This window comes from Lithobates pipiens, unplaced genomic scaffold (assembly GCF_037356315.1).
Source record: "Lithobates pipiens isolate NorthernLeopardFrog02 unplaced genomic scaffold, aLitPip1_a1.2 Scaffold_23, whole genome shotgun sequence".
In the NCBI taxonomy this organism is placed as follows: Eukaryota; Metazoa; Chordata; class Amphibia; order Anura; family Ranidae; genus Lithobates; species Lithobates pipiens.
Genome location: NW_027507785.1, coordinates 178,201,575 through 178,222,750, shown reverse-complemented (window position 1 = coordinate 178,222,750; position 21,176 = coordinate 178,201,575). Strand labels below are relative to the sequence as shown.

Here is a 21,176-nt window from a genome sequence, read left to right as displayed (position 1 = left end):
ATTCGGGCAGATTATCTGCTTTTATTGTAACTATATATACTGTTTCTGGTCAATCTCCATTACAATGTTATCTTTTCACATAAAGGCCAGTAATTACCGTATTTATCAGGATATAATACACACAAGGATATAATGCCTTCACTTTAGGAGGGAAGTTTCAGGAAAAAAACTTACATTTTAAATAAAGAAATTTGAAGCAAAATACAATTCAGTGCCCATCAATGCAGCCTCACCATTGCTCATCTGCAGCCTGATCAATGCCATCTGCAGCCTCACCTCAGATTATTGCTGCCTCAGAGGGGACAGGGAGGGTGGTGGGACGAGCGCCGTCAGATTACGTACAGTGAGAATCTCCTGTTTACTCAGAGGCCTCTTTAATACAAAGTCCCGCCCCCTGGACTCGATTTTGTGATAGACAGAACACTGGTCCTATGCCAGCCCAGGAGACAGGACCTATTACAGAGGCTGTTGAGTAAACAGGAGATTCTCTCTGTATGTCATTTGATGGCGCTCATCCCGCCCCCCTCCCTGTTCTATTCCCTGCTAGGCAGCCCATAGTGCAGTATCAGCTTATAACACGCACACACAATTTTTTTTGAAAATTCTTTTTTTATTCAGTTTTTAAGCATACAAATAACAGGCCACTTTAGAACTTCAGAACTTTTGGCTAGATATATACCGTCCGAGTTGGCCTCCAAACTGGAGGAAGGCACTAGCTGACAACACACTGGCGTTACCCGACATCTTGGGTTGTGACGCTAAATACAGTCCAAAGCATGGCCCTGCTCCCTCCCTCCCGCACCAATAATTTCATATGAAGAAATAACTCGCCCCTCCTACAAGTGACCAGTTATCCTAATGCAGAATTATCAATATTTCTCCTGTATGCCAGTCATATACAGTGCCTTGCGAAAGTATTCGCCCCCCTTGAACTTTTCAACCTTTTGCCACATTTCAGGCTTCAAACCTAAAGATATAACATTTTTATTTTTTGTGAAGAATCACCAACAAGTGGGACACAATTGTGAAGTGGAATGAAATCTATTGGATTTTTGAAACTTTTTTTAACTAATAAAAAAATGAAAAGTGGGGCGTGCAAAATTATTCGGCCCCCTTGCGTTAATACTTTGTAGAGCCACCTTTTGCTGCGATTACAGCTGCAAGTCGCTTGGGGTATGTCTCTATCAGTTTTGCACAACGAGAGACTGAAATTCTTGCCCATTCTTCCTTGCAAAACAGCTCGAGCTCAATGAGGTTGGATGAGAGCGTTTGTGAACAGCAGTTTTCAGCTCTTTCCACAGATTCTCGATTGGCTTCAGGTCTGGACTTTGACTTGGCCATTCTAACACCTGGATACGTTTATTTGTGAACCATTCCTTTGTAGATTTTGCTGTATGTTTGGGATCATTGTCTTGTTGGAAGATAAATCTCCGTCCCAGTTTCAGGTCTTTTGCAGACTCCAACAGGTTTTCATCCAGAATGGTCCTGTATTTGGCTGCATCCATCTTCCCCTCAATTTTAACCATCTTCCCTGTCCCTGCTGAAGAAAAGCAGGCCCAAACCATGATGCTGCCACCACCATGTTTGACAGTGGGGATGGTGTGTTGAGGGTGATGAGCTGTGTTGCTTTTACACCAAACATATCGTTTTGCATTGTGGGCAAAAAGTTCGATTTTGGTTTCATCTGACCAGAGCACCTTCTTCCACATGTTTGGTGTGTCTCCCAGGTGGCTTGTGGCAAACTTTAGACGAGACTTTTTATGGATATCTTTGAGAAATGGCTTTCTTCTTGCCACTCTTCCATAAAGGCCAGATTTATGCAGTGTACGACTGATTGTTGTCCTATGGACAGACTCTCCCACCTCAGCTGTAGTTCTCTGCAGTCCATCCAGAGTGATCATAGGCCTCTTGGCTGCATCTCTGATCAGTCTTCTCCTTGTCTGAGCTGAAAGTTTAGAGGGACGGCCATGTCTTGGTAGATTTGCAGTGGTCTGATACTCCTTCCATTTCAAAGTGATCGCTTGCACAGTGCTCCTTGGGATGTTTAAAGCTTGGGAAATCTTTTTGTATCCAAATCCGGCTTTAAACTTCTCCACAACAGTATTAGGGACCTGCCTGGTGTGTTCCTTGGTCTTCATGATGCTCTCTGCGCTTTCAACAGAACCCTGAGACTATCGCAGAGCAGGTGCATTTATACAGAGACTTGATTACACACAGGTGGATTCTATTTATCACCATCAGTCATTTAGGACAACATTGGATCATTCAGAGATCCTCGCTGAACTTCTGGAGTGAATTTGCTGCACTGAAAGTAAAGGGGCCGAATAATTTTGCACGCACCACTTTTCAGTTTTTTATTTGCTAAAAATGTTTAAATTATCCAATAGATTTCGTTCCACTTCACAATTGTGTCCCATTTGTTGGTGATTCTTCACAAAAAATTTTATATCTTTATGTTTGAAGCCTGAAATGTGGCAAAAGGTTGAAAAGTTCAAGGGGGCCGAGTACTTTCGCAAGGCACTGTACATCTCCCGTTATGGCCTAGCACACCAATATCGATAACTATAGGTTATCTGTAATTAGTCTGATACTGTATCCACCGATGCCATCCAACCCCCCACCTTGTCAAATTTGGTCGGTGCCCCCTATTCAAATAAGTGGCTTTAATAAATGGCAATGCCTTATTAACCAATGCTTTCCAGGATTCCAAGGTTGGGGCTGAGGAACTCTTATAGGAGAGAATAATCCGCTTTTTGGCATAAAACAGCAATGGGATAAGAAGAGTTCTAATAGCCCTGGTAGTAGCCAGGGGCTCCACGCACACACTATTTGCACCCAATTTTCAGGATGTAAAAGTGCTTGTTTTACACCAATAAATACAGTATATTGGAAATAAAAGCAAAACTTCTTCTTCATTTTTTTCATTTTGGTTCAAGGATTTTAACTCCTATCATATTTTTTTTGCCCTTTGCCAAATTCAGGATTTTTTTCACCCTCACTTCCTGTCCTACACCTAAAAGAAAAAAAAAAAAGTCAAAGAAAATCAAGTGAGGGAATCCTTGGTTTCACTAGACCCCATTTAGAAGATTTCCCCTCTCTTCCTGTTCTTGTGGCAGTAATCGGGACAATTCGAAAGGGTGAATCTACCTGATGTAGCCATACAGTAAAAACATGACAGGTGTTCTAATCCCTTTCCATCCAAAACCAAAAAAAAGTTACTTTTTTAGTTATAATTTAAGTACAATTGATCATCGGCACCTTGATCCAGTTAAAAGTGGCCCCACACATAATCATACAGTTGATCGTTAGATGCGATCAAATTGAATAAGCATTTATTAACCACAGACCCTTCCAATGCTCTGGCAGAATTGTGTTGATTGCTTCTGATCAGTTGAGGAAATATCTGTGAGTCAAAGCACAAATAAATCATAGTTTCTCAAAGATGGTTTCTGAAAGATTTGTATTTTCAATTGAATTATGTATGTTGCATCATTTGACATGGTAATCGAAGATGAGTCGCTTGTTTTGAGATTATGATTATATTTAATATTATACACGATTTATATAGCGTCAACAGTTTAAGCCGCGCTGTAGAGGGAGGGGGCAGCACAATTACAGTACAGTTCAATACAGAAGGGACAAGAGGGCCCTGCTTGTAAAGCTTACCTTCTAAAGGGAGGGGGTGGTGGTACAAAAAGTAATAGATGCAAGGAATGATTTGATGGGGGGTGACTCAGGGACGGTTGTTAGGTGGGTGTAGGATAGTCTTCCCTGAATAAGTGAGGTTGAATGGCTGAGATCATTTATGCTTAGATTGATGAACAAAACAATGTGTGTATGGCCACCATAACACCCAGGCAGTTTTAAACTTCTGCAACCATGCAATTTAATCACCTGTTTGCAGTTTTCTTATTTAGAAACACAGGGCCCTTTAACCCATTCACTGCCAGAGCAAAAGGCACATTTTAGGCCTGAAGAATAGTTAAAACCACAAAAACATATTTTCTCCTGCTTTCTGGTTTACATCTACTTTGTTTTTCAAACCTTTCTTGACTTTTGTTTACAGTTGGCACTTTATTTCCTGTGTTGTCCATCCCTTGAACTGCTTTTGGATGTACCAGTTCTAATGATTACAGAGCCTGTGTTCTGTAGTGTACAACTATGAAAATAGGATCTTTAACTTGCCAGTAATTTTATTTTTTTATTAGAATACAGTATAAGGCATAAGTTGCCAGTGTCCAGTCACCTGAAAGTAGCTGCATATAACCCAGTGCCAATGGGCTGTCCTGTGTCACATACTACACTCCAAGAAATCCCTCACTCCAAAGAAATTATATTGATAGACCTCAACCCTTCTCTTCTGAGGTCCCCACTGGTGCTTTCTGCTCCTCCTCTTCTGCGTTTATCCCCATAGCAATGTGCTTGCTATGGGGGCGGGCGTGCAAGCTCGATCTTGAGCTAAGCTGTGTGCTTTCCTTAGATACAGCCCCATACCCCGCTCCTCTCGCTGCTGCCTCAGTCCCTGTGTGTGGAAGGGTGTAGAGAAGGGATGCAGCCAAGTGCAATGCTGGAGGTGGGGTAGCACAGCAAGCTGTAAAACATTTTAGCTAGAATTGTGCAACCTAAGCTGGTAGACTGGTTTTGGTCACACTTCTAGTTACAGATATGTTTTTATTTAGTAACAGACTTCAAGGTGAAAAGAAAAGTAGTTGTCTGTAGACCAATTGTAATTTTAAAGGAGAAGTAAACTGCCAAAGCCACAGGGCTTTTTACCATATTTGCGAGTATGCATAACATATTTGCACATTATGGCATACCCGGCCAGCAAAGTGATGCCTTCCAGCGTTGTGATCACAGCTCCCCTCCATGGCAGGCACTTTCATCTTCAGTCTTCTTCAGGATTTGGAGTCTTTGGCCTCCTGATTGGCCAGGTTGGGATGTGTCCCTGCACAGAATCGTGCCAAGAATGACTGCATGCATTACTGCATGCACTGCTCAGTATGCTCTAAAAGAAGTGTTGACATGCAGGTAGCAGCATCTATAACAGAAAAACAAAGCCATTTGTTCTGTCAAAAAAAAAAAAAGACTACACTTCCCCTTTAACTAAACATTCAGCTTGTTTCTCCGGTTGGCTCTAGAATCCCAGACATTACAGCTTCCTTTACTGTATATAGATTTATATATACAGTATATCACTTTTTCTTCAGAATCTGTAATGTGAAAATGAATGATCATTCTGTAAAAGCAAACTACGATTTGTCCTTAATTGCAATGTATTTTAAAAATGCTGATCTATTTCACCTGTGTACTTTTCTTAATGTGTTTTAAATATAATAATCTGCACAATGAAAATCTATGTTTATCATGTTTTCCCTTCTTTACTTGTGCTTCTCCTGGAATTTCAGCTACCATTTTTAAAGGTAAAATTGTCCCAAACTACATTATTGATGGCAGTAAGTATTTTTGGCTAACAACGTTGCATTTTAGTATATTAAGGGCTTTTGTCCACTGACATTGTGTTCCAATGTTTGAAGTATGTTTTGGAGCACATGTCAAACGCAGGTTAGAAAAAAATCCCATTGATATTGAGTAGTGCACATGGCAGTTTAAATGCTGCATTTGACCTGCTTAACAATGGGGTTTCTTTGGATACAACTTATCCTATAAGGGCTGTTTACACTGCAGACAAAACAGATCAAGCACAGCCTTTTCTCCTTAAAGAGGGATTCCACCTACAAAAAAAATATTAAAAGCCAGCAGCTATAAATACTACAGCTGCTGACTTTTAACAAATGGACACTCACCTGTCCCAGGGTCCAGCGATGCCGGCAGCCGAGGCTGATCGATCGATCGGCTCTCGGCTGCGGCCGCCACCATTCTAGGTGAGGGAATCAGGAAGTGAAGCGAATCGGCTTCACTTCCCGGTTCCCTACTGCGCATGCGCGAGTCGCGCAGCGCAATAGGAATTGTCTGCGCTGTCTCTGGGACCCGTGTGTGTCCCAGCAGACAGCGCGGCAGGACAGGAAGAGACATAGACCCCCATGGGAGTCTATGCCCGGAAGTGGGTGTAAATACCTGTCTTTGACAGGTATCTCCACCCCTCTCCCCCCTGAAAGGTGCCAATTGTGACACCGGAGGGGGGGGAGGGTTCCGATCAGCAGAAGATCCACTTTAGGATGGAACCCCGCTTTAAATGCTTTTTTTCCATTCAAATGCAGCTGCATGCATTTGAATGGAAGATGCAGCAATTGACTCGAACAACTCTGCATGTAATAAATATAGCTATTTCTGCAGCCAAAAATGTAATGTGCTCCTAATGTGTAGTGGAATTTCTCTAAGCCCCTGTACACATGGTCGGAGATTTCGACAACCAAATCCGTCGGATTTTGTCCGTCGGATCTTGTCCGAAACTGTTGCATACACACAGTCGGACAAAGTTGTAGGAAAAATCCGATCTTTCAGAACGTGATGACGTAATTTCGTTACGATGGGACTACATTCAGGCTAGTAGCCAATAGCTTTGATGTAGGAATTTGATCTGAGCATGCGTGGCACTTGGTCCGATCAAGATTCTCTACACATGATCGGAGTATGTCCGATCAAACCAGTTTGTCGGAAAATATTTCCAACAAGTTGGAAAATTGGGTCCGACGGAATCAGTCCGATGCATACCACACACAGTCGGATTATCCGACAACACGGTCCGATAGGACACATTCCGACGGATTCTCCGACCGCGTGTACAAGGGCTAACGCAAACCTGAATGGACTGTTTGGGCAATTATGCGGCAAATAAGGTTTAACCACTTCAATACAGGGCACTTATACCCCTTCCTGCCCAGACCTATTTTCAGCTTTCAGCGCTCTCGCACTTTGAATGGTAATTACTCAGTCATGCAACACTGTACCCAAACAACAATTTTATCTTTTTTTCCCACACAAATAGAGCTTTGTTTTTTGTGGTATTTAATCGCCACTGGGTTTTATATTTTTTGAGACTTTCGTGACGAGTACGATTTTTTTAAAAGGGTTTTTATAATAAAATTTAGCAAATAAGTAATTTTTGTTCATAAATTTGGGCCAAAATTTATACTGCTACATATCTTTGGTAAAAATAACTCAAATACGTGTATATTATTTGGTCTGTGTGAGAGTCCACAAGCTGTGGTGCAATACCCCCCAAATTACCCCTTTTTAGAAAGTAGACCATCCAAGGTATTTAGTAAGAGGCATAGTGAGTGTTTTTTTAAGTTGTAGATTTTTTTTTTCCCCCAAAATTCTTGGGAAAATAAATTTTTTTTTTTTTTTTTTCACACAAAATGTTCATAAGTTTCTCACACACAGCATATACATACTTTCAATTACACCCCACATTCAGCTACTCCTCTCGAGTATGGCAATACCACAAGTGTGGGACTTTTTCACAGCCTGGCCACATAGAGAGGTCCAACATGCAGGGAGCACCATCAGGCTTTCTAGGAGCATAAATTGCACATAAAATTTCCCAATGACCTATCACACTTTTGAAGGCCCTGGAGCACCAGGACAATGAAATTACCCACAAAATGACCCAATTTTGGAAAGCCAATGCCCCAATGAGGCATAATGAGCCTTTTTGAAGGGTTCTTTTTTCCACAAATCTTCAGAAAATGTGGAAAGAATATATTTTTTTTTTTTTACAGAAAGTGGTCAATTTATAATATATTTCTAACACATAGCATGTACATGGCAAAAATTACACCCCAAAATAAATTCTGCTACTCCTCCTGAGTATGGCAATACCACATGTGTGAGACTTTTACAGACATAGAGAGAGGTCCACCATTGAAGTAGTACCTTCAGGCGTTCTAGGAGCATAAATTACACATATAATTTAATTTCTTCCTGTCACACTTTTGAAGGTCCTGGAGCACCATGGCAGTGGAATTGCCCACAAAAATGACTCTATTTGTAAAGCAAACACCCAGACGTATATTCTATGAGGCATGGGCTGCAGATAGGTACTCTGGTACTCTGATGGGCTGGTGACAGGTACTTTGGTATTGGGGGAGCAATCGGTATGTTTGGTGTATACTGTAGGCGGTAACTAGCTATTACCACAATCTCCTCTTCACACAAGATCAGTGTGTGACGAGGAGAGCCCGGTAACAGCTCCTTACCGTGGTTTGTTAACATTCTGTGACCGACTGTGATTGGACACAGCCAATCATGTGGTAAAGAGCCAATTTCATTGGCTCTTTACCACGATCGAGGATGGGCTGTGTCACGAGCGCCGTGCACAAGGACAGTGCATGTGACCGGCGGTGATTGGACACCGCCAATCACGTGGTAAAGAGCTGATTTTTATTGGCTCTTTACACTGATCTGGGATGGGCTGCATCCCGAGGGACACGCATCTTCCCCAATCGCCACACTATGGGCCCACAGGAGCAGTGAGGAGCCCAGGACGTCATATGATGACCGCCCGGAGGGGCAGAGTGTTCCTGCGGATGTCATATGACAATGGCCCGGCATGGAAATGGTTAATCTACCAGCACAGATTTTCCAGGCTGATGGCATCTATCAATCTAGACCATACAAGTTCTATGCCGAAATGTCAGTAATTGAAGTGTACAGTATTTAGAATGTACTTCTATATTTGCTATACATATGACTTACTGTTTTTAAATGAATGTAAATACATTTTTGTATATTTACCGGTGTTTGATGTGTGACTCAAAAGGTCCCGTGGGCTTTAAATAAGTTGTTGTTCAATACTTTTTGGGACTGAGACACTACCTCTCATACCAGCCTCCTCTTTTTGTAGACATAATTTACAGTGTGTGTGCATACAGAGAAAAATACAGCTGTAGTTGTGGCTGCCAAGAAACCACAGCCGCAGCGTAATATTGTCCAGGAGAATGGATTACAGAATATAACATGTGCACCTATACGTGCTTATACGCTGGCAATGGAGTTTTTCTTGCATGTGTGTATAGGTGTATTGTTTAAAGTGTAAGCTTTTACATTTTAAAATGATACGCCTGTGCAATTCATTCCACCAAAAATATGCAGCAGCTGTTGCCCCCGAGCACCACAACTACAGCCGTACTTTACTCTGTACATCCATGTGCCCTAAATTACAGCTGTGTGGGAGAGCCTTAAATATTATTATAGTGCTTTTTATGGAGCCTCCTCAATGGTATGGTGATATGGAGCCTTATCATATATGGATGGCAACTCTGCTCTTTATTTGTTCCAGGGAAGCCTGAAACTATTTCCCTACATGATTAATATAATTGTCTGCAGAGAAAATAAATCCTTTTCCACACATTCTTAAAATGTACATTTAGTAACTGAAAGCCTGCATTTATATACATTCCTTGCTACATACCTGGTAAAAGTAGTCCTTGAGAAACTGGGCAAGTGACTGTTTCTGGGCTGAGATTATGCCATCAATCTGCTGCAAGCAGAAAGAAGCATTTTTCTCCTGTGTACCTGATGCTAGGTCCACTTTACTCAGATCAGGTGGCATTTCTCTACAGAATATTCTGTGAAAGTTGCCTATACTAGAAAATGCAAAACATTCACACACCTGAATAGTTCCATTGCCATGTTTGAGTGTAGCTTTTTATGCTCTGTTCTATTATCTATAATTCAGCTGGAGCCTCCCATAAGATTCCATAGAAATCTGAAATGTGTGAATGATTGACCCTGGTTTCGGGCGGTCTGTTTCCAGGCCCCATCTTTCTAAAGGAAATCACTGCTCGAGCAGCTATAAATAGGTGTTTTCAGTGGGGCTTCCCACCTGCAGCTGATCGCTAGAAAGCCCTGCTGAGTCTCCCACGCCTTATCACTGATTTGCAAATGTGAATGATGTCTTAAGCTGGTCATAGATCAAAATTTGGCCGGTTCAGCAGGCATCAGCCAAATTTCAGTCCATCTATGGGAAAGCTGATTGTACAGAAGTTGATCTATCGAACGACTTCTGTACAACCAGCCTGCTGAAATTTTTTCACCCGATGGGTGCATTCTGACAGCGGTGAAGCGTCTTTGCTGTCAGAATAGAATAGCTCTGAAGGAAGGATTCCCCCATCCACACATTTAAGGCGAATCTATGCATTTTAATTTGTTCAAAATGTTGGTTGAACAAAAGAAAATGAATCATGTATGGACCTGCCTTTGAAACTGGAATAGATCATCCTTTGTTATGTGGGATCTGAATCTTGAATACAGAGGCAATTTGTTTTTCAGTTAATTTAGCTTCATATATGGTCTACAAGTGCTGTGGCCACTTTAGATCTGCCTGACCAGAAGATGCACAGGACCTTTCTTCAATGCAGACCACAGCCGCCCAGAGCTGTGTGATCCGGCTCCATTGAGAGCCGATCACACTCTGCTGTTGGAGGCAGGGAAGCCGGCATAAAACTGGAATACTTGGAATCTGGTGCAGCTGTTCATGGTAGCCAATCGGCTTCTAACTCCAGCTCGTTCAATTAAGCCCTGACAAAAAAACAAAACAGGAAGCTGATTGGTTTCTCTGCAGAGCTGCACCAGATTTTGCACTCTCCACTGTTAGTAAATCCCCCACCATTATATTTCCTATGACAATCTGTCAAGGGGCTGAAACTTTTATTTCTTTAATCTCATATTAACCACTTGCCGACCACCTACTGTAATTGTACTGTGGCAGGTTGGCTCTAATGCTCGAATGTACATGTATGTCATTTAGTGCAGTAGACACTGGGGGGCACGCACATGCCGCTGGATGCCAATTAGTGGGTCCGGCAGACCCAGTGTCTGCCTGCCGCCCATGATCGTTCCCCAGAGAGGCACAATGGCGATCTACCTATGTAAACAAGGCCGTTCTGACAGGTGAGAAGATGGAGATCTTGTGTTCCTGCTAAGCAGGAACACCAATCTGTTTTCGTCCAGTCAGAGAAACCCCCACACAGTTATCAAGCACCAGCTAGGTACACGGTTAACCCTTTGCTCGCCCCTGATGTTAACCCCTCCCCTGCCAGTGTCATTAGTACAATAACAGTGCATATTTCACAAAAAGTGTCAGGTGTCTGATTTGTCCACCACAATGTTACAGTCCTGCTCAAACTCGTTGATCACTGCCATTACTAACTTTTGTGCAGACCAATCTATTTACGCTTTTTGTGATTTTTTTTTTTTTTTTTTTTTTTTTTTTTGTGATTTTGGTTAAAAAAAAAAAAAAAAAAAAAGAGGTCAATATGTATTCTGCTACATATTTTTGGTTAAAAAAAAAAAAAAAAAAAAAAAAAAAATATGTAGCAGAATACATATTGACCTAATTTTTTTTATTTTTTTTTTTATGTGTTTTATAGCAGAACATTAAAAAAAATTGTTACAAGGGATGATCCAAAGCTAGAAAGAAAGACTTGATCTCTGGGAACGTTTTATCTGAGAAAACAAGGAGATGGAAACCCTCGGAACTCTAGTTTGTAACCTATAGAAATTTGAGGAAGCCATCCATCTGTCTTGACATTGTTCATGCCAGACCATTTAAACTGTAGAAACCTACACCCCACTCGAGCGAGCAGGGGTGCCCCTTCATAAAGAGGCTTTAGTATTTTGTTTTGTGGGTTTTCTCCCCCATGTCCTCTTTTGGCCCTGGGATTAACCCTGAGGTTTACCTCTTGAACCTGACGGTGGAGGCCGTCATGACTGCCTGGAGGCTGATGCCCCTGGCTCCGGAGAAGAAGCACGGTTTTTAAAAGAAAAAAAAATGTTTAAACGTATTTTTAACTGGTAAAAGGGAACTTTTCCCATTAGAAATTCTTTGGCTATACCTATCCAGATTGTCTCCAAATAACTGTTCACCGTGAAATGTGAAACTGGCCAAGAGCTTTTGCATGGCGTTTTGGCTGACCAATTTTTCTACCATAGGATTCTATGCACATGTACCAGCCCTAGCATGAGCAATACGGCCTGGAGAATAGAATCTTTCATAGTGTCTACTGTAAAACGCAAAGCTTCTGATATCCCAGCCAAATCTTGGGCCTGCTGATCAGGCATAATCTTGAGTACCTCCATAAACTGGTCCTTTAAGGAATGAGATACTCTGATTGCTGCTAGTGCAGGCTGAACCTGCGAGCAAAATATAGCTTTTAAAAAGGAATTCCAACTTCTTATCTTTTGGATTCTTTAGCACATGAGCATTGTCTACTGGACAAGTCAGGTACAGAGGATATAGCAGCATCAACTGCTGGAAATCCCCAATTCTTATAGAACTTTTCCTCCATAGGATAAATTATTGAAAACTTTGTTGGTGGAAAAAAATGTTTATCTGGGTTCTCCCACTCAGAATATATAAGCTTTTTTTAGCCATGAATGAATAGGAAAAGCATGAACAGATTGAGGAGGTTTTAGTGAACCCAAACCAGAAGTGGACTCATTGAATGACTGTGCTTAATGGCAGTAAAAATGTGGAATGGACTAATTCAGTGAGAGACTGTACCAACAACCTTTCCTGTGAACCTGATCCTTTCGTATTAGGTTCTTCGGACATCAACCTCTTCCTGGCCCCTTGAGAGAAATTCATCATCTCTCTCCCCTTGTTCCTCAGCATGAGGGCCCTGAGCAATGGATGGGGACCTGTTATGCTTAGTCCCACTCAGGGATGCGATTAAAGCTTCATTTTCTTTGGTCCAAACTTATAATGGTTGGCGAAAAAAACCTCCTTAGTCGTATATACAGAGGCTGTAATGCTAACAGCAGCTGCAACCCTTACCCGTCCTGATGGCTCGTTCTGACCAGCCATATTACTCTTAGGAGAGGATGCCCTCTTTTTTGAGATGGGTCTAGGCTCCCTAGTGACTATAGTCTTTCTAGTGTCCTTTTTTTGAGGTGATTTTAACCTCTTCTGAGCATAACCCAATGCACAAAGCAGAGGTACTACCAGAAGGAATGCATGCATTGCTTGAGCAATAGTCCAGCTCTGCTGCTGCTATTAATGCTCAGCCTGATGCAGTAGCAAAGTTGTCAAAGGAATGCTTGTGTCACCAAGCCTCATATATACCTTCGCTCTTGTGTCCCTCCGCAGCTTGAAACCGCAAAAATGGTGCCTTTAAAACACACATTCCCCACGCTGGGCATTGAACGCCAATGCTAAGCCCCCCTGTCGCTACGGCCCTTCCGCTCTCCTTTCAGAAGAAAGCTTTTCTTGCGTAAGCGCGGGCTCCGATCCTATAGGATCAACAGAGAGAAATGGAGGGGAAGGGGGAGCTTGGAAGCCGCCGAGCGGCGTGCCGTTCGCACTTTTTTTATTTTTTTTTTGAGCGCTCTTTCCCTGAAGGAAAAAACAGCACAGGGGGGAGTCTGGTGTGGAGGCAAACCCCCCCCCCCCCCCCGACTTACCGGAGGTCTGCTGCCGGCCAGAGGAAGAGAAAGCTGCTGTTTCCTGGACACATTGTGGGCTCCCTGAGAAGCATGAGACCTAAGTGCTCTATACAGCCCCCAGTGGTGACACATAGGCATGACAACATTTATTAATTAAAGGAGACATTCATAAGAAAATTTTTTAAATTTCTTAGAAAAATTCCACTTGCCTGTCCCGCCACAGGGTTTTCTCTGGTAAACCAACAGGCCCAATCTTCACCCTTCACGGTGGCTTCCATTAAACTTTCAAGGAGCTGGGGATCCTTGAGGAAACCCACAATCCTGGACCTGTAATGGCACCTCCGCCAGTAAAACTTCATGGCCTTAATACCAAAAAGTACTGGATCCCGGGGTCCAGCTCTCTAAAAAGAGAAGTGTTACAGGCAAGACCTCATCTCTTCGGATATGAGGCCCGGGTACCATGCAATTCAGCCAAAAAGACACTATGAATGGATCCGGCTGCATGGCTAGCCCCAGCAAGGATTGCTCCAGTGCAGCTCAGCACAGCACATCTTTACTCGTGACCGACACTGGGGGAAAAAACTGAGGTAAAGAATAAAGGTAGTAGGTTGCGCTATGGAACTTATGTAGAAAATATAGGGTAGATAAAAAATATAGGGGAAGGAAAAAATAGGTATGAGCTGCCTCTATTACTATCCACCTGGTGGGGTGGAAAATGATAGATGGGGGGTACTATGAATAGATTTGGCGCTATACCTATATATGAAAATATATGTTGCCAAAAACTTAATAGCGTACTAAATTAAAAGTGTTATATCAACCTGGTGTGTAAGTGCCAATGTGCAATAAATAATTCTAGTATTGAAATAAGAATATAAATATATAAACTATAAGCGAAAAAGTTCAAAATGTGTGTGTATGGAATATTAGTCGCGTTGGTAAGTATTTGCCAGCGTGCTGGCTATAAAATGTAAGATTAGCTTGGGTGCAATAGAAAACCTGAAATAGTGATCACTTCTTAAACTCTAGAGCATATAAATACCTTAAACTTGTGAACTACTTAATGTATTAGTGATCAGTTAGATAAAAATTATACAAATAAAATATGAACCACAAAAAAATAACCCAGTAATTGGATTTAGAGTGCACAGATGTGACAATAAGGTCTATGCATGCAGTAATAAAATGTACAATAAATATGTGATAGATATCAGTACATCAAGTGAAACATGCCAAATATTGGGACTGAAAAAATAAAAATAGTTTTTCAAAAAATATAAAAATAAAAATGAAAATAAAAATAAAAAATATAAATACAAATAAAAATAAAAATTAAATATTTGTCCCAGAAAATGTATACCAAGAAAAAGTCTAAAAATATAAAAGATAAAAAGTAAACAAGCAAGAAGTCTCTAGTGCAGTGCAATTAATGGGGGATTTCCCGTGGGTAAAGGAAGGGATGTGATGGATCCAAACTATTCTTCATGCATTGTGGACACTTCTAAGTTGTACTCTCACCAGAAAAATAACCCCATCCGGGGTGGATCAGCCTCCACAGTATGAGCTACTGTGTCGCTCTCTGGCTTGCTTCAAATGGGCTGCTGAGGATCCCTCGTTATTTCCAGGTGGAGTGTGCCACAGTATATATATATATTAAAAGAGAGGACCATCCATAGTGTGATACCGTATAAATCAATTTATTTAAGAAGATACTTAAAACTACTCACACTTTTGGTAGAAGTAATGGCATAAATGGATACAGTATAAAGGATGCAATGTGAAAGGTATGGAAGCTGCTGGGAGCGTTCCGTTCGGCTTCCACGCCGTCTGTAATGGAAGTGTGTATTCGATAGGCCACGCCCTACGCGTTTCGTCACTGGGACGTCATCCGGAGCCTCCGGATGACGTCCCAGTGACGAAACGCGTAGGGCGTGGCCTATCGAATACACACTTCCATTACAGACGGCGTGGAAGCCGAACGGAACGCTCCCAGCAGCTTCCATACCTTTCACATTGCATCCTTTATACTGTATCCATTTATGCCATTACTTCTACCAAAAGTGTGAGTAGTTTTAAGTATCTTCTTAAATAAATTGATTTATACGGTATCACACTATGGATGGTCCTCTCTTTTAATATATATATACTGTGGCACACTCCACCTGGAAATAACGAGGGATCCTCAGCAGCCCATTTGAAGCAAGCCAGAGAGCGACACAGTAGCTCATACTGTGGAGGCTGATCCACCCCCGGATGGGGTTATTTTTCTGGTGAGAGTACAACTTAGAAGTGTCCACAATGCATGAAGAATAGTTTGGATCCATCACATCCCTTCCTTTACCCACGGGAAATCCCCCATTAATTGCACTGCACTAGAGACTTCTTGCTTGTTTACTTTTTATCTTTTATATTTTTAGACTTTTTCTTGGTATACATTTTCTGGGACAAATATTTAATTTTTATTTTTATTTGTATTTATATTTTTTATTTTTTTATTTTTATTTTTATTTTCATTTTTATTTTTATTTTTATATTTTTTGAAAAACTATTTTTATTTTTTCAGTCCCAATATTTGGCATGTTTCACTTGATGTACTGATATCTATCACATATTTATTGTACATTTTATTACTGCATGCATAGACCTTATTGTCACATCTGTGCACTCTAAATCCAATTACTGGGTTATTTTTTTGTGGTTCATATTTTATTTGTATAATTTTTATCTAACTGATCACTAATACATTAAGTAGTTCACAAGTTTAAGGTATTTATATGCTCTAGAGTTTAAGAAGTGATCACTATTTCAGGTTTTCTATTGCACCCAAGCTAATCTTACATTTTATAGCCAGCACGCTGGCAAATACTTACCAACGCGACTAATATTCCATACACACACATTTTGAACTTTTTCGCTTATAGTTTATATATTTTTATTTTTATTTCAATACTAGAATTATTTATTGCACATTGGCACTTACACACCAGGTTGATATAACACTTTTAATTTAGTACGCTATTAAGTTTTTGGCAACATATATTTTCATATATAGGTATAGCGCCAAATCTATTCATAGTACCCCCATCTAAAAAACTGAGGTACTCCCACCAGTGGGAGGGGTTATATAGGGAGTGAACTTTTTAATTTAGGGTGTGCCAGTGTCCATCACCTGAAGGTGGCCTATAACCCACATAGTAACTAATATGGCTCTGTGTCCTGTGATGTATTTCAAAGAAAAGTACATCCGTTTTATTTGGGTACAGCTTTGCACATCCGCGCAAATATCAGTTAAAGTACCGCAGTGCCGTATCGCAAAGAAATGGCATGGTCATTAAGGGGGTAAAGCCTTTCCGGGGCTGAAGTGATTAAAATATACTTTTTATGTAAGATCTGTTTTTTTAACCAATGATTTGTGATAAAGCTAAGTGGTCTTGCTTTTGGACCTCATGGTATTTGTGTAATAAATAATATGAGAAATTTTTTTGCACTAAACTATCTTTTCTTCTGTTTAGATTTGGAAGAGGAGAGTGGTACACAGAAATCAACAGAAAACGACTCTCGAAAAGATATTCAGACAGAAACTTCATTATCTCAGCAGAATTTAGCAGATACCCAGAAATCTGAAGAGGAAATTGTATCAGAATCAAAGTCTGAAACTTCCCAACCCCATAAAACTGACAGTTCTCTTCATCCTAAGAATGAAGATGTCTCACCAGACAGTAAACCTGCTCTTCCTGAAGATACACAGAGCACTGGAGATAAGATTCACAATTCAGAAAAATCTAAATCTGAGAGATGGGACAAAAAAGTGCAGCCAATAGAATCCATATTGGCAGATTGGAAAGAAGATATTGAAGCTTTTGAACTGATGGAGAAAGATGAACTATGACCAAAATAACTGAATTTAGAACTCCTATTGAAATGGTATTCAAAGCCTTCCCTAAGGGAAAGGGCTTATTGTTAACATTGTACGTGAAGGATCATACCTAGCATTGTCTTCTGTGAGATTTTATTGGGTCCACAATCACCAAGGCATGACAGTTCCAAATGTTTTTAAGGATCCATTGACTCTCAACACTTCATAAATTATATGTAAAAGATCAAAGTTCTATTTTTATGACCTGCCAAGTGCTTTGTTAAAGTAAGAAAGCGAATGCTTATAGCATTTTTGAAAGACGTCGATCCTCATTTTTGTTTTAAATTGAGAACTGGGTTTGGGTATATTGTTAGGTTTATTTATTAAATTGTTTTGACACTTGTGCAAAAGAAGTAATCGCAGCACTTCTTCAAATCCTGAATTCTTCAGGGAATTTGTGATAGGTCAATAACCAAAATATAATTTTGTTTATTGATTTGTAACTGTGATTGAACCATGACATTTATATGCTTCTTTTTTTTTTTTTTTTTTTTTTTAACAACTAATGGCAAAGGTAGCAATACTCAGAATGGGCAATAGGGACCATAATGCTTTCTTTCTGTCTTGTATATTTTTTTTTATTTTGTTTTGTTTTTTCTTTTTAATTTAAAGCCATATTTTTACATCCGTGTAAATTAATGTGAAAAATATCATTCTAATTTCCCATCTCACAAAAAGTGTGTACTATTTAAACTTGAAAAAGATTATTATTATTATTATTTTTTTTTTTAATAATATACAGGTTCTTGAAATACCTTTTAACCCCCAGCTAGTATCAATGGAAAGGAGAGAACCCCAGGCTAGGTTAAAATTGCTAGTAAACTTTCATAATATCAAATATGAGTATTTGTTTTTGTTTTTTTTTTGTTGTTTTTGTTTTTTTTATATAATGAAGAGCTGCGGAAATGGCAGTCATAAGAATTACCAAAAAGCTCCAGCGAGCAAGTGCAGATTTGTAGTTGTAAATGAGGAAAGCTGCACTGTTGCATTGAACTGTGTTATATGGTGCAGTAGCTAGTTTTGTCCAGAACATACAGCAGCAGCTTCATGTTGCTAACTGCCATAGTAGTTCAAAGCTTCATAGTGCTGCAAACCGCATCTGAATACTAAAATGAAACAAGGGTATATAGCAGTAAACAGAATGTATTTATTACATTGTGTTTTTCCTAGGGTACTCAAGTTTTACTGTGCAATATTTGCTGTTAAGTAGTGAGATGTTGGGTTTAACAGCTGCAAATAAAGTATTAGGTCAAGTCAGAACTTTTTGAAGGAAATCGCTACTGTACCATAAAAGAAACTGACACTGGCAAGAAACAAGGATCAGATTGACCGTTCTAAAGTAGGAGATGGTACATTCTGACTCTTATGCATAATATTTTTGGCAAAACAATCCTGTTTGTAAATGTCTATAGCACTTTTTTCTTTTTGATCCTTTTTTTATTTATCCTTTTCAAGATTTTAAGGAAAGGGCTACGGTGTACAATACTTGCTTGCTAATGATTCTGTAATAGGTTAAACCATAGGGTCCTTTTACATTTTGCCAGAACTTTGATCAAGGAAAGTACTTTCTAGATCCTTTTTTAAACATAGATATGTGTATTTCTTTTAAAGCTTAAAATGTGCTTGAGTACATTTTGTAAATGATTGTGAATTAATTCAAATTTTGTTCAGTGTCATTAGGGTATACATTCTTATACTGAGAACATCACTTCAAGTGGAACTGAAAACTGTAAAGCTATTCTGTTATAGGGAACGTATAGATATGTTACTTGTGCCTAAGCAGTACCCTGAAAAGCGTACCCTTTTTTTTTTTTTTTTTTTATTATTATTATGGAATTCCTCCTGATAAAATAGCATTTCTCTTCCTGGTATGTGAGATGACCTGGGCACTCTTGTGCCTCGTACCTTTATATCTGCAGTGCTAGAACTAAGACTGTGCTTCTAACTGCTAATCTCAGGAAATTTAGAGTGAGATTTGGTGATGTCACTATTGTGTTGGTCACAGTTCTCCTTGCTTGGAGGCTCTGTCGTAAGGGTGCAAAACCATGCATATGTCATGAAAATAGATAGAAACTGTGCAGAACTGGTGACTAATCATTTGCCCTCTGCCTGTGTTTTTTGGGCACAGCATCCAGAGTTCAGTTCCTCTTTAAGTCAACATCTGAAATCATTGCACAAATCATTGTGAATTGTCAAGCTGCTATTGTTTTAAGTACAATTGTTAGTTACGTTGAACTAACACGTGAAGTATTTGATCATTTTCTTTAGCGCCATTTCTTTCTGTTGGACTGTTTTAATAATGAAATATCTGTAGGAAATCAACTGTATTTGCTCTATATCAGTGGTCATCAACCCTGTCCCCAGGCCCCACTAACAGGCCAGGTTTGCAAGATAACTGAAATACATCACAGGTGATATCATTTACTGCTTAGTGATTGCAGGATTCTAGTCTGCATCTCCCCAAGGTAGTACATAAAACCTGGTCTGTTAGTGGGCCCTGAGCATAGGGTTTATGACCACTGCTCTAGGCAATCCTGGAGAGGTGAAGATCTACATGAACTGAAGAAATCAATGATTATCAGGGTACAGATTTTTATTTTTTTAGGGAGATAACCATCCCCTATTACAAATTATAGTTAGAAGAATCTAACCTGTGGTCACCACCTCTCTGAACCCACTCCTTCCCTCCTGATGCACTCAGCCCTGTATCATTTCCTTTCCCGACATTTATTCACCTTACAGTTTGGTTACCAAGAAAGCCATTACCATCGCAACACAGTGCAGCCAGTAAGGTAGCAGGGACTTTCTCGTTTCTCTCCCTCTGGCCAAATGCCGCTTCCTTCCTGGATTTCTGTACAGTAAGTAAAAAACTGCAGGATCATTCAAGGAAAATATATGCAGACAGATGTGTTTTCCAGTGCTGACATCCAATGAAAATGTTAGTTGCCTGTCATGCTAATTTTCTGGCTTTAATACTGAGTCACTAGTCTAAAGCAAGTAAGCAGTTCAGTGGGCTTTATGTACCTGTTGCGATGCAAGGTATTCAAGTCAGTAGATCAGAATGACTGGCAGTCGTCATTGTCAGAAGGAACTGATCAGTGGCAACGTATGCATTTCTTTCAGCACAGGTTTTATGTAACCATAACCTGATACAGGCATACGTTTTTGTACCATGCAGTCATGAATATGCATCTCAAATCTGTAAAATGTAATGTATACTGAAATAAGGAACCACTGTTTGTATTGTGTTGTATCATATCACTTATGTTTATCTTTTCACTGCCTCATAAAATGCTAACATTACTCTGAAGAAAAGCATCCTTTGACATCACATTTTAGTTCCCTGTTGGGTCCTTCTCTCCCACATACCTCTTAAATAAATATCATTGTATTCTAGACTTCATGCCTTGGAAATACCTTTTGCTATCCTATTCCTCACTCAAGTTCTTAAATGTTTGTATTGTAGACCTCAATCCTCGTAGTTATCTGTATCTGCATTAAGTGCTGTACAAAAATAGAATAGAAGTGTTGTATGCCCACTAAAATGACAGTTGGATGGATTTGCTGATGGCACGTAACTTTCAAAATCTGACAGTGGCTACAGAAAGAAGAATGCCAAAGGAATAAGAAAAATGCAGCAAGTATGTGAACTGTTGTGTTCTGTAATTATCTGATTCACAATGATACTTTTAGTCTAATTTTAAAGATGATCACACAAACCATGGGCATAACTGCAGGACATATAGTATATTGTCAAAAGTATTGGGATGCCTGTCTTTACACGCACATGAAATGTAATGGTATCCCAGTCTTGGTCCGTAGGGTTAAATATTGAGTTGGCCCACCTTTTGCAGCTATAACCGCTTCAACTCCTCTGGGAGGGTTGTCCACAGGGTTTAGGAGTGTGTCTATG

General features: G+C 40.1%; 1 protein-coding gene across 2 annotated transcripts in view; it reads left to right on the top strand.

Annotated features, from left to right (window-relative positions):
• The window catches only part of EDEM3 (ER degradation enhancing alpha-mannosidase like protein 3), a 123,652-nt gene extending 102,991 nt beyond the window's left edge, over positions 1-20,661 (top strand). Inside the window, exons 20-21 of one of the 2 annotated variants that reach the window (XM_077452661.1) lie at positions 5,406-5,453; positions 16,860-20,661. In XM_077452661.1, coding sequence (XP_077308787.1) covers positions 5,406-5,453; positions 16,860-17,236 — 425 coding nt within the window. In that variant the 3' untranslated portion in view covers positions 17,237-20,661. The remainder of the gene's footprint in view (positions 1-5,405; positions 5,454-16,859) is intronic. The other variant, XM_077452662.1, reaches the window with a different exon arrangement.
• The last annotated feature ends 515 nt before the right edge of the window (positions 20,662-21,176 follow it).